Consider the following 18,035-nt stretch of genomic DNA (forward strand, 5'->3'; position numbering starts at 1 on the left):
ACACGCGCGCACACACAGACACACACACACACACACACACACACACACACACACACACACACACACACACACACACACACACACACACACACACACACACACACACACACACACACCTCAAGTACAATATATGGAGCAAAGGGGAAGATGCAGAATATAGTTTTCAACATTGTAGTGCATCAGTTCCACAGACAAAGTCCAATGCCTGCATTGGGGTAGAGGGAATCAGACAGTACCCCAGCTTATAGCAAGACTGTTCAGAAGACCGATGACAGAGGGGAAGGTGCTGTTCCTGAGTCTGTTTTGTTCCGTGTCCCCTCTGGGTTGACCCTGCCTCACCCGGCCTTTGCCGCCAGGGTGGGCGTGCCAGGGTGGGTGTGCCAGGCTGGGTGTGCCAGGCTGGGTGTGCCAGGGTGGGGGTGCCAGGGTGGGCGTGCCAGGGTGGGTGTGCCAGGGTGGGCGTGCCAGGGTGGGTGTGCCAGGGTGGGCGTGCCAGGGTGGGTGTGCCAGGGTGGGCGTGCCAGGGTGGGCGTGCCAGGGTGGGCGTGCCAGGGTGGGGGTGCCAGGGTGGGCGTGCCTGGGTGGGCGTGCCAGGGTGCGGGTGCCAGGGTGCGGGTGCCAGGGTGGGTGTGCCAGGGTGGGCGTGCCAGGGTGGGCGGGTGCCTGGCACTTTGCCAGCTTGGAGGCGGCATCTCCACAGCTGCGGGTCCAAAGGCATTTGCTGAAGGTCGTGAGTAAGATGACCAACTGCACCACCTGGTGGCAGTGAAGCAGATTTCTGCTGGTGGACATAGAGCGTACACCAGCTCCAGTTTACGTTTAGTGGCAGATGCTCGGGGATGGTGAGGTGCAGGCAGAATGAAAATTCTTGCTTGCATCAGCACTTCATGCTGCCTTGGAAAAACAGCCAGCGTCATCAAAAACCTGTCCCACCCACGGCCTTCCCACTTGCTTCTACCGGGCAGAAGATACTGAAACTGGAACGTGTGCACCACCAGACTCAGGAACAGCTCCTTCCCCTCTGTTATCAGGCTTCTGAATGGTCCTTCCATAAGCTATAGTACTGTCCGGTTCACGTCTACCCCATTGCGGACATTGGACTTGGTCTTTGGAACTGATGCGCTCCAATGTTCTACAATGCTGCACCCTGTATCTCCTCCCCCTTTGCTCTGTCTATTGCACTTGAATTTTAATGTAGGGTGGATCTGACCTGTTTGGACAGCATGCCAAACAAAGTTCTTCGCTAGACTTCGGTACACGTGACAATAATAAACCTAAATCTAAACCTAAACCTAAACATAAACTCAAAACACAAATTGTACATGCACAGTGCACACATTGTGCACATCTGTGTGAAATGAAAGCATCTTCACTATCCACGTGGTTTATTTAACATCATCTGTAGGCCTCAGTTCAAACTTCAACAAATGTTCAGTTCCTTAACTGCCTGGAGAAATCTTTTTGTTCATTTTTATCAGAGAGGGAATGAAGATGGAGAATTAGTGTAATAAATTTTTCTCTGGATTCATAAGTGATAGGAGCAGAATTAGGCCATTCGGCCCATCGAGTCTACTCTGCCATTCAATCATGGCTGATCTATCTTTCCCTCTCAACCCCATTCTCCTGCCTTCTCCCCATAAACTTTGACACCCGTTCTACTCTAGACGATGTCAGTCTCCGCTTTAAAGATACCCACTGACTTGGCCCCCACGGCCGTCCGTGGGCAGTGAATTCCACAGATTGTACATGGTTGTGGACTGCTCAAATGCAGGAAATAATTTAGCTTGACTTTCGAAGGCTGAGTCGGTGGGGAAGATTTTCACGGGCATCCTTGCGCTTCAACTCACAGAGGCAAGAACTCGAGTCGGAGAATAAGAAGCTGAAGAATGAGCTGAACGAGCTGCACAGGGCCCTGACGAACAAGGCGCCCCCACAGGCCACGGCCCCTGGCTCTCCTGCGTACAAGGTTCTCCTCGACCACATGAATGCAGCCACTGAAGAGCTGGAGGTCCGTAAGGAGGAGGTTCTCATCCTGCGATCCCAGCTGGTCAGCCAGAAGGAAGCCGTGGCGTGCAAGGTAGAGTCCCGCAGCTGCACAATGCGGACACAGGCCCTTCATAAGGTCATCGGTGACGGCAGAATTAGGCCGTTCGGCCCATCAAGTCTCCTCCGCCATTCGATCATGGCTGATCTATCTTTCCCTCTCAATCCCCATTCTCCTGCCTTGTCCCTGGCACCCGTACTAATCTTATGTTCATAAGAGATAGGAGCAGAATTAGGCCTTTCGGCCCATCAAGCCTACTCCGCCATTCAATCATGGCTGATCTACAGTATCTCTCCCTCTTAACCCCATTCTCCTGCCTTCTCCCCATAAATCTCTTTGGCCGTGCCGTCCAAATTGCCTAACCGAGCTCGCCCCACCACATGCCACCACATGCCCGCACCTGTCCCACCCCCCTCCACATCTTTCCCACCCACGTAGCTGCTGTTTAAATGTCATAATCACACCCATCTCTCCCACCTCCTCTGGCGAAATGTTCCACATGCCCAACAACCTCATGTGAAACTCTTCCCTCATGCGTCCCTTTTAAACCTTTCCCCTCCCGCCTGTAAATCTAGGACCTCTGTTTACCCTTTTTGCCCTCTTGAGTGGTGCTTGAAACATGGGCAGAAATACTGAGGCTTAGCCCATTTATTGCGTTGTTTGTTTATAATAGAACGTGAGCTTTAATAAGCCTGTAATATCTATATTTAGGTTATTACTTCTGCGTTCCATTTCATCGTAATGTTTCAATTGTACATTAGTGTTTTGATTCTAATGTTTGAATTCTTATCTTGTGTTTTTCCTCTGCACGTATCACACGTCTCCAGGAGAACAAGGTAAATCAACAGCTTTATCTGTTTGTGCCTTGTACTGAAGGACAATTTTATTCTCTGCCATTCCCCCCACTATATCTTGGAAGCAGGGGAGGCATTGGTAAGGGGAGTGTCCAGGTTTGGGGAGATAGGAATAGTCAAAGATAGACCAAGTGCTGGAGTAACTCAGCGGGTCAGGGACACCCCTTCAGACTGAAAGTAGAGGGGAGAGGGAACTGGGGGTAAGACAAGGCCAGAACAATGGGCGGCACGGTGGCGCAGCGGTAGAGTTGCTGCCTTACGGCGCTTACAGCTCCGTAGACCCTGTTCGATCCCGACCACGGGCGCCGTCTGTACGGAGTTTGTACGTTCTCCCCGTGACCGCGTGGGTTTTCTCCGAGATCTCCGGTTTCCTCCCACACTCCAAAGGACGTGCAGGTTTGTAGGTTAATTGGCTTGAAATAAATGTAAATTGTCCCTGGTGTGTGTTGGGTAGTGTTAATGCGCGGGGATCGCTGGTCGGCGCGGACTCGGTGGGCCGAAGGGCCTGTGTCTGCGCGGTGTCTCTAAACTCAACCAAGCTGGGCTGGTAACAGTCGACCAAGGAAGGGTGGAGACCATCATGGCCCCATGGTTGGCTGGGGAAGAGGGGATAACAAAGGGATAGAATGATGCGAACAGTGGAACTAGTAGGATGCCTGGGGTGGAGGAGGGGGAAGAGAGGGAAGACAAGGGGCACTTACAATTTGAGAAATCACTGTTCATACCGCTGGGTTGTAAGCTGCCCAAGCGAAATATGAGGTGCTGTCAAAATGGTTCATGGGAGTCTTGTCATGGGGGACGGGGGACGGGGGGGGACAGGAGTTTAACAAGAGAAGTTAGAGAGATGACACCTTACCTGTAGCAGGAATGGAACACTCTGCACCATAGTGGATGAGGCAGCCCAAGAACATTCCTGGATTTTGATTCATTTTATGGCCACCATTGATTCCAACAAACCTGGGAAGAGAGGAATATCTGTTCCTTCCTTACAGTCAGAGTCATGCAGCACTCTTTTTGCCCACTCTGCCCATGCCAACCACATTGGCATACAGGGCTAGTCCCGTTTGCCTGCATTTGGCCCATATCCCTTTGAACAGTTTGTATCCATATATTTGTCCAAAAGTCATAATTGTAACGGCTTCCATCGTTTCTTATGGCAGTTCATTCCAGATGTGGACTACTCTCTGAGTGAAAAACGTACCCCCAAGATCCTTCTTAAATCTCTCCCCTCTCATCTTAAGCCTATTCCCTCTAGTTTTTAAATGCTCTACCCTTGGAGAAAGACTGAGTGTTCACTTCATCCATGCCCCTCATGATCCCTTTTCGAGACATTTTTAACGAAATTTCTTTAGTCAGAGGGTGGTGAATCTGTGGAATTCTTTGCCACAGAAAGCTGTGGAGACAAGTCGATGGTTAAATTTAAGGCAGAGATAGATAGATTCTTGATTACTACGTTTGGGGAGAAGGCAGGAGAATGGGGTTATGAGGGAGAGATAGATCAGCCATGATTAAATGGCGGAGTAGAATTGATGGGCCAACTGGCCTAATTCTGCTCCTACAACTTATGATCTTATAGAGGAAACAGGCCCTTTTGCCCAATTTGCCCACACTGGCCAACATGTCCCAGCTACACTAGTCCCACCTGCCTTCATTTGGTCCATATCCCTCCAAACTTGTCCTATCCATATACCTGTCTAACTGTTTCTTAACCATTGGGATAGTCCCTGCCTCAACTACCTCCTCTGGCAGCTCGTTCCATACACCCACCACCCTTTGTGTGAAAAAGTGATCTTGTGGTCTTCAGTATGGTCACCCCTCAGCCTCCTATCGTCCAAAGATAAAAGTCCCAGCCTGTCCCATCTCTCCCTGTGACTCCAGCTCACGTCCCAGGTAGCATCCCAGTGAATCTCTTCTGCTCCCTTTCCAATTTAAGTTATAAACATTCCTTTAAGAGGAAAAACACTAAACGGAGTGCTGTTTTATTCAGAGATTTGTTTCCAAGACTTCATGTTTAAACTTTTTAAAATACGGATTGTCATGGATATCAATTTTTTTAAAAATCATTATGCATGGGAAAAATAACTGCAGATGCTGGTTTAAATCGAAGGTAGACACGGAATGCTGGAGTAACTCAGCGGGTCAGGCAGCATCTCTGGAGAGAAGGATTGGGTTGCTAAACTCTCGTCGAAGAGAGGAGGGGAACTTCTTCAAAGTAGACATATTTTATGCATTGTAGTCTGGAAACAATTATCTTTTGTTTAGGTCTAATAAACAAGATAACTTGTAAAACAGATATTTTGCACGATGTTACTGCTACTGTACCTTGCTACTGTACCTCTTGGTGATGTGACCTGACAATGGGAATGCGAATAAACTGCAGATGCTGGAAACCTGAAATAAAACTGCACATTTTGCAAACACTCTGCGGTTCAGGCAGCATCATGAGAGGAATAGATTGGGTAGATGCACAGAGTCTCTTGCCCAGAGTAGGGGGATCGAGGACCAGAGGACATAGGTTCAAGGTGAGGGGGAAAAGATTTAATAGGAATCCGAGGGGTAACATTTTCACCCAAAGGGTGGTGGGTGCATGGAACAAGCTGCCAGAGGAGGTAGTTGAGGCTGGGACTATCTCATTGTTTAAGAAACAGTTGGACAGGTACATGGATTGGACGGGTTTGGAGGGATATGGACCAAGCGCAGGCAAGTGGGACTAGTGTAGCTGGGACATTGTTGGCCGGTGTGGGCAAGTTGGGCCGAAGGGCCTGTTTCCACACTGTATCACTCTATGACTATGACTCTGCCTGGTTTTATTTTGACTTTGGTGAGAGTACTTTGTTCAGCAGCAAACTCTTAAAGTGGTAGAGTGTTGCAGGAATCCTCAATGAGTTCTTGTTGCAGGAGACGATGACGGAGCCAATACTTTTTCTGGAGGATGTGCGAAAGATGAAGGATCAGGGAGAAATCACCCAAGCCTTTATTGGGCTCAAGGAAACCAACAGGTAACTGGCCGTTCGACAAAGGTGGATGGTTGCATGTGCCCTTTGACAGACCCACCATCTCATTTCTTTCCTCTATCCACACACCAAAGTGTTTCTGATGCCCATTCATTTTTATTTTCGTTTAGTTTAGTTTAGAGATACAGCGCGGAAACGGGCCCTTCGGCCCATCGAGTCGGCGCCGACCAGCGATCCCCGCACACTAACACTATCCTACCCACACTAGGGGTTTATTTACAATGATACCAAGTCAATGAGTCCACAAACCTGTGTATCGTTGGAGTGAGGGTGGAAACCGGTGATCCCGGAGAAAACCCACGCAGGTCACAGGGAGAACGTACAAACTCCACACAGACAGCAGCCATAGTCAGGATCGAACACAGACCTCTAGCACCGTAAGGCAGCAACTCTACCGCTGTAACACTGTGCCACATGTAAAAGGCTGCGTCTCCTGTAGATCTTTTCGATGGTGGGGAGTTCAGTACCCGTGATGGACCGGGCAGTGTCCACCACATTTTGTAATCTCCTTCGTTCCTGGGTACTCAAATTGCTGAACAGGGTCATGATGAAACCAGTCCCTATGCTCTACTGTACATCTGCAGAAGTTCAAGAGAGTGTTTATCGAATTGCCGGGTCCCCTCAATCTTCTAAGGAAGTAGACGGGCTTTCGTTCTGATTGCATCAACGTGCTGGGTCCAGAACAGAACGTCGGAGATATCCACACCCAAGAACATGAAGCTGTTGACTCTCTCCGCCGCTGACCCGTCGATGAAGACAGGCTCCTCATGCGTCCTCTGCTTCCCTCTTGTGATGTCAACACTCAGTTCCTTGGTCTTACAGGCATTGAGAGCAAGTGTGTTGTGTTCTGGCACCGTTCACGCAGGCATCCATCTCCCTTCTATACTCTGACACTTCATTATCCGTAATTCGTCCAGCAGCGGTGGTGACGTTGGTAAATTTAAAGATGATGTTGGAACTGTGTCTGGGTACGGAGTCATCGGTATAGAGTGAGTAGACCAGGGGGCTGGGCGCACACTTGAGGTGCTGATGGTGCAGAAGAGGAAGTGGCAACTGATATGGATAAAGGAGAGGGGGGTTGATAAGAAGATAATAGACTGGAGCGACTAGGCTTGTATACACGGGAATTTAGAAGGATGAGAGGAGATCTTATCGAAACGTATAAGATTATTAAGGGGTTGGACACGTTAGAGGCAGGAAACATGTTCCCAATGTTAGGGGAGTCCAGAACAAGGGGCCACAGTTTAAGAATAAGGGGTAGGCCATTTAGAACGGAGATGAGGAAAAACTTTTTCAGTCAGAGAGTTGTAAATCTGTGGAATTCTCTGCCTCAGGCAGTGGAGGTCAATTCTCTGAATGCATTCAAGAGAGAGCTAGATAGAGCTCTTAAGGATGGCGGAGTCAGGGGGTATGGGGAGAAGGCAGGAACGGGGTACTGATTGAGAATGATCAGCCATGATCACATTGAATGGCGGTGCTGGCTCGAAGTGCCGAATGGCCTCCTCCTGCACCTATTGTCTATTGTCTATTGTCTAAGATGGTTGGACAAAGCCCAGGGATGAGAAGACAGAAAGTATGAGATATGGATCGAAGTGTTGTGAATTGTGAAGCTGGAGGAAGTAATATAGGTGGAAGGGAAAGGGGAGGAGAGAAATGGGTGTGCGATAGGTGTGGCCCAATGGAAGAGATTGGAGGGTGAGAAGGTTCGGTGACTCACCTAAAATTAGAGAATTAAATGTTCATGCCATTGAGTTGGAAGCTACCCAACTGGAATATGAGGTGCTGTTCCTCTTGTTTGCGTGTGGCCTCACTCTGGCAATGGAGGAAGCCCAGGACAAAAAAAGGTCAGTGTGGGAATGGGAAGGGGAGTTAAAATGGTTAGCACAATCAGTCTTTAGAAGGGTCGCTGAGTTCCTCCATCACTTTGTCTTTTTTTTTGTAAACCAGCATCTGCAGTTCCTTGGAATCAAAGGCAATGGGAAAAGAGAAATAAGAATGAAATGAGAATCTTCCTTCTTTATTGAGGGCAAGCTTGTGTAGGGTGGGAGGGAGGGGATTATATCAGCATTGTGTATGAGTCTAAACTGCAGACACTGCCTTCTTTACATTAGACAGGCGAGCTCAGGAAAAAAGCTCTGCAGAAATGGGTCAAAGATTAGCCTGTATGGAAAAACAATAAACTGCTTTTTTTTTAATGATGGATTAGTGTTTTTTTAAGAGCAGTGTAATGAACTGATGGCTTACTTCAGAAGGGCACTGACTTCAGAGAGTTTTATAATAAATAATTATTGTCTGCTGAAGGAAAAAACACTGCAGATGCTGGTTTAGACACAAAATGCTGGAGTAACTCAGCGGGTCAGGCAGCATCACGGGAGAGAAGGAATGGGTGACGTTTCGGGTCGAGACCCTTCTTCAGACTGATTATTGTCTGCTGCATTGTTCTCGGGTATTTGAACCATCTTACCAACAACTAGAGAACAGTCCTGACCCACTCTCTACCTTATCAGAGACCCTCGGACCATCTTTGATCAGACTTTACTGCACTTTATCTCGCACTAAACGTTATTCACGTTATCCCCCTTAACATGTATCTGTGCACTGTGGACGGCTCGATTGTAATCATGTATTGTCTTTCCGCTGACTGGTTAGCACGCAACAAAAGCTTTTCACTGTACCTCGGCACGTGTGATAATAAGCTCAAACTCGTGTTCATGTCCATAGTTTAGCTGAATAAATGAGGGATTTTGTTTGATGAATTTGTAGAGGATTTGCGATCCTCCCTCCTTCCCTGCTATACAGTTAGAGATGAACACAGTAAGATTCAGAGTTGCATTTTCGGCATGTGGCTTATTGAGGGTTACCAAGACAGCAAATGATTAACTGTACCGCCAGGGCCTCGAATAATCGACAGATCTCTCTCTCGTGGCAGTGGCACAGTGGCGCAGCCAGTGGAGTTGCTGCCTCACAACGCCAGAGACCTGGGTTAGATCCTGAACTCGGGCTTAGTTTAGTTTAGCTTACTGTCATGTGTACCGAGCGAGGTACAGTGAAAAGCTTTTGTTGCGTGCTAACCAGTCAGCAGAAAGACAATACATGATTACAATCGAGCCGTCCATAGTGTGTACAAACACATGATGAAGAGAATAACGTGAATAATGTTTCGTGCAAGGTAAAGTCAGATCAAAGATAGTCCGAGGGGCTCCAATGAGGTAGAGAGAAGCTCAGGATTGCTCTCTAGTTGTTGGGTGGATGGTTCACTTGCCTGATGACAGCTGGGAAGAAACTCGGGTTCTGTCTGTGTGGGATATGCATGTTGTCCCAGTGACTGCGTGGGTTTCCTCCGGGTGCTCTGGTTTCCTCCCACATCCCGGGTTTGTAGGTTAACTGGCTTCTATAAATCGCCCCTAATGTGTAGGGGGTGGATGTGAAAGTGGGATAGCTTAGAACTAGTGTGAACGGGTGATCGATGCCCGGTATGGACTCTGGGCCTGTTTCCATATTGTATCTCTAAACTGAACTAAACTAGTCTGTGAGAAGCTTACTTTACAAAGGCCACAGAGAGAAGCTGGAACAAAGTCTCCAACAAAGATACATTGGGCCAGGGCATTGCACTATTCTCTGCAATTACCATAATGTTTCTGTAAAACCATAGATTATTTCCCACCTCATTCCATCTATACACTTCCTCCAATACAGAGATTTATTAACTGTTAAAATCCATGTTGGTGTAAAATAATTATTCACCTGATGTTTGGGTAGTTGCTTTCAATGACATTATTATATACGGTGCCCAGCTCATCACACTTTATAACCTCCCTATCTGAATTTTCTGCACCTTTGACTTTCTCGGTCTCCCTCTTTATTTTTCTTTGCTTCCACATTTCTTCGCAAGGCAAAAATAACGGCATATTGCAAATTACGGCAAACACAATTTGCATTAAGGAGGTACAAGAAACAGCAGATGCCTGAACCTTCGGCAAAACATAAAGTGCTGGAAGAACTCAACGGGTCAGGCAGCAACTGTGGAGGGAAATGGACAGGCAGCGTTTCAAGTTGGGACCCTTTTTCAGAAGAAGTCTGAAGAAGGGTCCCAACCTGAGAAACTGTATGTAGACACAAGATGCAGGAGTAACTCAGCGGGTCAGGCAGCATCTCGGGAGAGAAGGAGTGGGTGACTTTTTGGGTCGAGACACGAAACGGCACCCATTCCTTCTCTCCAGAGATGCTGGCTGACCCGCTGAGTTACTCCAGCATCTTGTGTCTACCTTCGATTTAAACCAGCATCTGCAGTTTTCTTTCCTACTGAGATACTGTATCGTCTGTCCATTTCCTTCCACAGATGCTGCCCGACCCGCTGAGTTCTTCCAGCACTTTATGTTTTGTTGTAGATTCCCGCATCTGCTGTTTCTTGTATCTCCTTAATGCTAATAGTGTTTGCCAGTGAGTGCACGTTTAATGGCTCCTCTCCCCTCTTGGCCCAAGTCTCTGAAATGTCCTTCTTAACTCCTCTTGCCTTTCTACCCTCCACTCTTTCCTTCAGCACTCAACTCTTTGCCCTCGTCTCTGACCACCTTGCATTGGATCGATGCCCGCTCTGTCTCACTTGACTCGGAAGCATGTTGACAATTTTTATGTTATGCTGTCTAAATGGAAATTGCCGTTGCCAGAGCGTTAATGGGTAGTCTTTACAAAAACAGACTGAAATGTAAAATAAATAATAAATGGTATTTATAATTAGTTAATGGTTTAATAGTGCAGTTTTGGTTGTATATTATATGTCTCCATCTTGTTTGTCACCATCATTGTTATTAACATTTCATTTGTTCCATCATTTGTCCATTTTTTTTTGTTTGCATGTTTTGTTCCCATTGAAGACCTCCTCAGGACTGTCAGTTACTGAATGAGGATGGAGAGCTATGGATTGTTTATGAAGGGTTAAAGAAAGCCAACAGGTTACCACCACCGTTGGCCCCAGGGCCTTTATAGTCCCGCTGATTGTTTGCACTAACCAAGGTCCTTTCTCTGCACAGGAGTAAGCACTCGGATGCTCGAACCTGGAGTCAGGCTTGCTGTGCTAACTAGGCCGAGGCCAGAAACTTAGTTAAATTGTGCTGTCAATTCTAACCAAATGTTTTGATGTCTGCTGCTTCCTAATGCATTTTTGCTGCCTGACAACAAAGTAATTCTCTTTAACAATAGCCATGCATCGCTGTTTATAAAGTGATTGTCTTAAGAGGATGGTTGTGAGCCTCTGGAGAATATGGATAGGTGATGTTTCGGGTTAGGACCCTTCTTCAGACCGATTGTAAGAAAATGGGTGGTGGGGGGGGGGGGGGGGGGGGAGAATTTAGAAGCATGCAAGACAGCGGGGGCACGTGGCCGCTGGCTGGGTGAGGTCACGTGGGGCGCAGGCGGTGACGTTGCTTTTTGTCCCTTATTTGGTAGTGAGAAAGTTGGCAACCCTACCCATCTGAGCCCCCAGAACAAAACTGCTTTGTTGGTATTCCTGCACAGACACCATCCTGAGGCCAACACGTACGTTTCTCAGCTCTCAACGGAGCGTGTGGATTGAGGGGGGGATGAAAGATACTATGGTCCTCAGCTAGGCCTTGATACTGACCACTGATCACGAACATATTCCTCTGTGCCTGGGTGCTAATCCCCGTGTGCATAAACTCTAATCAAAACGAGGATAAGATATCAACATTGAAGATGGTGGATAGACCATTCAATTTGCTTGAAAGCGAAAATAACTACTAAAGACATTTCTTGCTTGGGCGTCTGTCGTTGCTGAACGTGGTGTTTGCGATGCGGTAATAATCTGTCGGTATTGCCACGTTAAAGGTTCTTTTAAGCGAACTAAATCCGATGCCTAATTATTGTCTCTTCAACTTGTTCCGTGAATCTGTTACTGTTAATGTCACATTTCTGCTTTTCACACTTAAACCTTCTCAAAGTGTTACTTCAAATCCCAAATTTTGAAATTAAAGTCACTATAGCCATCGTTGTTAAACGATAATTTCTCGTAAATCATTGTTGGAAGTACATAATTTAGCGGCTGTTAAAATTATAAAGATGTGAGAACATTTTTTTTTCCAAAGAAATCATAATTTTGTTCTTCCGTTTGCCCGTACCACTTTGAAGGGTTTAAAAGATAACGGCCTGTTTCATTTTCACCCTGAGGACTGTACAATTAGAGTTCAAAGCCGCAAGCTCTGCTTTAGCTATCTAACGTGCTGGAGTTACATAGCAGGTCAGACAGCATCTCTGGAGAACATCTTGAGTCGAGACCCTTCTTCAGTCTGAAGAAGGGTCTCAACCCAAAACTGAAGAAGACTCCCGACCCTAATTTTGGCCTATTCATGTTCTCCAGAGATGCTGCCTGACCCGCTGAGTTACTCCAGCACTCTGTCTTTTTTTTTTGGTAAACCAGCATCTGCAGTTCCTTTGTGCCTGCTTTGGCTCCGCTGGTTTGGAAGGACACGGTTACACTTCAACCCTCTCTCTGTGCTTCTCCTCTTGCCGCTCCAGGTTGCTGGAGTCTCAGCTCCAAGGCCAGAAAAAGGTTTACGAGAACGAGCTGGAGATTCTGCGCGGGGAGGTGCAGAACCTGAAGGAGGAGATCAATCGGCAGCAGCAGCTGTTGGCTCAGAACTTGCAGCTTCCGCCCGAGGCACGCATCGAGGCGAGCCTGCAGCATGAAATCACCAGACTCACCAACGAGAACCTGGTAAGAGATGCCCTGCCTGGTCTAACAGTGAGAGGGGATCTTATCGAAACGTATAAGATTATTAAGAGGTTGGACACATTAGAGGCAGGAGACATGTTCCCAATGTTGGGGGAGTCCAGAACCAGGGGCCACAGTTTAAGAATAAGGGGTAGGCCATTTAGAACGGAGATGGGGAAAAACTTTTTCAGTCAGAGAGTTGTGAATCTGTGGAATTCTCTGCCTCAGAAGGCAGTGGAGGCCAATTCTCTGAATGCATTCAAGAGAGAGCTGGATAGAGCTCTTAAGGATAGCGGAGTCAGGGGGTATGGGGAGAAGGCAGGAACGGGGTACTGATTGAGAATGATCAGCCATGATCACATTGAATGGCGGTGCTGGCTCGAAGGGCCGAATGGCCTCCTCCTGCACCTATTGTCTGTTGTCTATTGCTCACAGTGCACACCACAGCATGCACAGCAACACTTGCCTTTTTGACACCACTCTATATATGCAGTCCACAACCTACAAAACGTCAAGTTGCATATAGCTTCCAAACGATGCTTATTTTTGTGACTGTACGTGCCAGTATGGTAAGGCCATGGGGAGTGTCGTAGAGCAGAGGGATCTAGGAGTACAGGTATATAGCTTCCTGAAAGTGGCATCACTGGTGGTCAAGAAGGTTTTTGATCCATTGGCCTTCAACAGTCAGGGTACCGAGTATAGAATATAGACACAAAGTGCTGGAGCAACTCAGCGGGTCAGGCAGAATTTTTGATAACCATCTTCGCTATCTACGATCCCACCCACTTTAGTGTCATCTGCAAACTTACTAATCATGCCTTTTACATACTCATCCAAATTGTTGATGTAAACCACAAACAGTGATGGGCCCAACACTGATCCCTGAGGCCCCACGGGTCACAGGCCTCCTGTCCAAAGAACAACCTTCCACCATCACCCTCTGCTTCCTTCCATGAAGCTAACTAACTCTCTATCCCTTTGGCCAGCTCTCTCTGGATCACCTCGAGCCCTCTAGGATCAGCTTACCATACAAAATGTTGAGAAATGTAGCTTAATTTTTTATTGATATGCGTACCGACACATTTTTGTCTGCAAAAAAACCCCCCCCTATTATTTACAACAATGCATAACCTAAGCAGAATTCTTTTTTTAAATGAGTATGGGTGGCGCAGCGGTAGAGTTGCTGCCTTACAGCGCCAGAGACCCGGGTTCGATCCTGGCCACGGATGTTTGTCTGTACGGAGTTTGTACGTTCTCCCCGTAACCTGCGTGGGGTTTTTTTCCGAGATCGTTGGTTTCATCCCACACTTCACAGACGTGCAGCTTTGTAGGTTAATTGGCTTGGTGTAAATGTAAAAATTGTCCCTGATGTAGGACAGTTCGTGTGGGGAATCACTGGTCGGTGCAGACACGATGGGCCAAAGGGCCTGTTCCACGCTGTATCTCTAAACGAAACTAATCTAAGCAAACCTTTTGAACTACTGGCAAATTATTGGGGTACCTTGATCATTCATTCCAATGTATTTCACGTTAATGATGGAGTTAGATTTGAGAATTTACTTTGCAAAAATGTTCTTGTATTAAGAAACTCCTTCTCTGCAAGTTCTGTGTGTTTGTTGTGGATTTTATTTAATCTTCGGGGCAATTTTAAATAATTTAACATTATGCACAGAGTGTGAAGTATTTTTTAGAAGTCTATCATGATGTGATTTTGCTTTAGAATTGTGTGTGCAATTAATTAAGAGCATAGCATGTTAACAAGTTTCATCGTTGGTCACTTTGGTTGCGGGATCTTTGCTACTTCTGCAAGCTTCCTCTCTGGCCTGAAATGGAGTTGACCTCCTTCCGTGACAATCCGTTGGCCAAAGTTCTTCCTCGTTTGGATTGTGGGCAGGCATCCCTGGAATAAGCGAAGGAAGCACTATAAATAGCTTGTCTAAACTGGCACATTTACCGGGTATATTATGTGTAGAATAAAATCAGGACACATTGAGAATGAAATCTGTCATCGGAGTTACAGAGCGAGACAGCATGGCCCTTTGGCCCACCTTGTCCATGCCGACCAAATTGGCATATTGGGCTTGTTCCATTTGCCTGCATTTGGCCCATTGCCCTCTAAACTCTTCCTATCCATATATCTGTCCAAATGTACTTTTTAAAATCTTAATTGCATTTGCTTCATTTATCTTCCTCTGTCAGCTCACTCCAGATACTAACTACCCTCGAAGTGGAAGAGGTTTTCCCTGAGGTTCCTCTTAAATGTCTCCCCTCTCACCTTAAGCCTGCACCCTCTAGTTTTAGAATCCTCTTCCATGGGGGGAAAAAGGCTGTGAGTGTTCACCTTATTAATGTCCCCCATGCTCTTGGGCACCTTCGTCAGGTTAATTAGGAAATTCTTCTTCCAATTACTCCAACATTAACTCTGCGCATTTCCCTTCCCAAGTTTTTTGTTTGGCTCCAGGAGCGTTGGAAGAAGAAAGAAAGGGTTGCTGCCGTTAGGTCCAAAGGTGTTTAAAATAAAATTGCGCTCACTAATTGCAAAACGAGTCAATTAGCTGCCTTCTCATCTCACTCTCTCCCCACCATAGAAATTCAGTGCATTATCTCGAAAGTATGTAGGAAGTAAACAAAAATAGACACAAAAAGCTGGAGTAACTCAGCGGGACAATCAGCATCTCTGGAGCGAAGGAACGGGCGACGTTTCTGATGGGAACCCTTCTGAAGAACGGTCTCGACCCGAAAGGTCACCCATTCCTCTCCAGAGATGCTGCCTGTCCCGCTGAGTTACTCCAGCATTTTGTATCTATCTTCGGTGTAAACCAGCACTTGCAGTTCCTTCCTACACATTTAGTAAACAAAAATAAGTTGGGGACACGCAAGGAACTGTAGGTGCTGGAATCCTGAGTAAAACATAAAGTGCTGGAGTAACTCAGCGGGTCAGGCAGCATCTGAGGAGGTCATTGATTTGCAACGTTTAGGGTCGGGACCTTCAGTCGGCAACTTTGCCTCCTGTTTGCATGGGAGTGAAGTAGAAAGTTGACATTGTGGCTTCCAACAACTTAATCGTCAAATTTTATTTTGGAACAAATTAATATAATTGATGCTTAATAACAAGCCTAACTGAAAGCATCTGCTTCAATTTAATCCATCCTTATTCAATAATGAAACTGATTCAATTAGTTATCATTAACTAGTTCACCAAACTGGGCATTTCCTGGTGTGACACAGGGTTCTGGTGTGGCAGTACATTGTGCCCGCGACAAGGATGTGTGTCCTTGTGACCAGTGGGCTTCTCGTTGGGAATGGTCACCATGTTAGAGCAGGTTTGGGTCAAATGGAGCAGAGGATTAATAACTGGGTGGAATACGCCAACCCTTGCCAACCAAGTTGGCATATTGGGCTGGTTCCATTTGGCCAATAGCACACAAAACCCATTTCTAACCATACATCTGTCCAAATGTCTTTAAAAGTCATAACTGTATCCAGTGAGTAGCGGCCCACTTCTATAACTTCCTCTGACAGCTCAATCCAGACACAGACTATCCTCTGAGTGGAAGTGTTTCCCCTGAGGTTCCTCTTAAATCTGTCCCCTCTCACCTTAAGCCGAGTTTTTGAATCCTCTGTCCTCGGTGGGCGGGGGGGACTGTGAGTGTTCACTTTACCTATGCCCTTCACAATCTTGTACACCTCAATAAGGTCGCCCCTCAGCCTCCTTTGCTCCACAGAAAAATGTCCCAGCCTGTCAATTCTCACCCTGTAACCTGAGCCTGCAAGCCCAGGTAATGTCCTGGTGAATCTCGTCTGCTCCCTTTCCAGCTTGATGACATCCTTCCATTAGCTGGGTGTCCAGAACTGAACACAGTACCCCAGGCCTGGTCTCACCAACTCTCACAATTCATCCTTGCCATTTTTAATCTTCTGACAGCTTCCAGCAGTTTAGTTGTTCATCCACAATGCAATTTATCTCTCAATGTTCATAAGTTCTAGGAGCAGAATTAGGCCATTCGGCTCATCCAGTCTACTCCGCCATTCAATCATGGCTGATCTATCTTTCCCTCTCAACCTCAATCTCCTGCCTTCTCTCCATAACCCCTGACACCCGTACTAATCAAGATTCTGTCAATCTCTGCCTTAAAAATAGCCATCCACAGCCCTCTGTGGCAATGAATTCCACAGATTTACAATCCTCTGACTAAAGAAATTCCTTCTCAAATCCTCTTTGAAGGTACGTCCTTTACTTCTGTGGCCTCTGGTCCTAGACTCTCTCATGAGTGGAAACATCCACTCTATCCAAGCCTTAGTTTTAATGTTGTGTTCCCCCCCCCCCCATCGTACTTCTAAACTCCAGCGAGTACAGGCCCAGTGCCCTCAAATGCTCATCGTTTGTAAACCCAATCATTCCTGGGATCATTCTCAATTAGCTAGGATTGTACACGACGAAAATAAGGATAGAGAGCTATATAAAACTCCAATAACCTGATTAGATCTCGGGACAAATCCAGTCTTGAAATGAAGAATAGAGCAATGTGGTAAATTAAAATTAATAAAACATATTAAATTTTCCCGGATATGAATGTTATCACTCCCCCAACTTAACTCTCAGTCTGAAGAAGGGTCTCGACCCGAAACGTCGCCCATTCCTTCTCTCCAGAGAGGCTGCCAGTCCCGCTGAGTTACTCCAGCATTCTTTGTGTCTTAACTTCATGGTAACTTTTCAGCAGGCTTGTAATCGAAAGGAAATGCACGCAGGTTTACGATAACTGCAGTAAATAAACTCGTGTTGAACAACCACTGACCATTTACCCCTCCCTGATGGCATAACCTTGAAACTGTGTGGGTAATGGTGCCAATTTCACCACTATTTTTGCAGTATTATGAGGAGTTATATGCAGATGACCCCATGAAGTATCAGTACTACAGGATATCGCTGTACAAACGGATTATTGTACGTAGATCAAACCACTGATGCTCTGCCTCAATTGTACTGTCTCCACTATTTCTCCGCTCTGGAATACTAACAGAAGAATGACTTGCCTTTGCACAAATGAAGAAATATCCATGTTTTCTTCTCCTCTATTGTGTGCCTGCAAAGCACCTCGCTGTTTCGTTGCAATCAATTCTAACACAGCCCCATAACATGCAATTTATTCCCAATGTTGTTACCTGGATCCGTGTCGAATTATGTCGTTTATTAAGAATACATTTTTAGTAAGTGATTTTCTCTGGGTGATTATGCTAACACTATTAAAATTTATTCAGTAGCTGGGCAGCTCTTGGGCATTCAAATATAAAACAAATCGCACAATATGGAGAAAAAGTGTACTCGTGTACACATCACCTGAGAATACATGTACACGAATCATGCAATGGGCTGTGTTCATCACCATTCCACCTTC

At 46.4% G+C, this 18,035-nt stretch overlaps 1 protein-coding gene across 1 annotated transcript in view; it reads left to right on the top strand.

Annotated features, from left to right (window-relative positions):
• myo5aa (myosin VAa) overlaps positions 1-18,035 on the top strand; it is a 169,314-nt gene that overhangs the window by 126,615 nt on the left and 24,664 nt on the right. Inside the window, exons 28-32 of the mRNA XM_078427407.1 lie at positions 1,850-2,077; positions 2,872-2,880; positions 5,797-5,897; positions 10,787-10,864; positions 12,444-12,642. Of these exons, the coding sequence (XP_078283533.1) occupies positions 1,850-2,077; positions 2,872-2,880; positions 5,797-5,897; positions 10,787-10,864; positions 12,444-12,642 (615 nt within the window). The remainder of the gene's footprint in view (positions 1-1,849; positions 2,078-2,871; positions 2,881-5,796; positions 5,898-10,786; positions 10,865-12,443; positions 12,643-18,035) is intronic.

The sequence above is a fragment of the Rhinoraja longicauda genome, chromosome 33, assembly GCF_053455715.1.
Source record: "Rhinoraja longicauda isolate Sanriku21f chromosome 33, sRhiLon1.1, whole genome shotgun sequence".
NCBI lineage: Eukaryota > Metazoa > Chordata > Chondrichthyes > Rajiformes > Arhynchobatidae > Rhinoraja > Rhinoraja longicauda.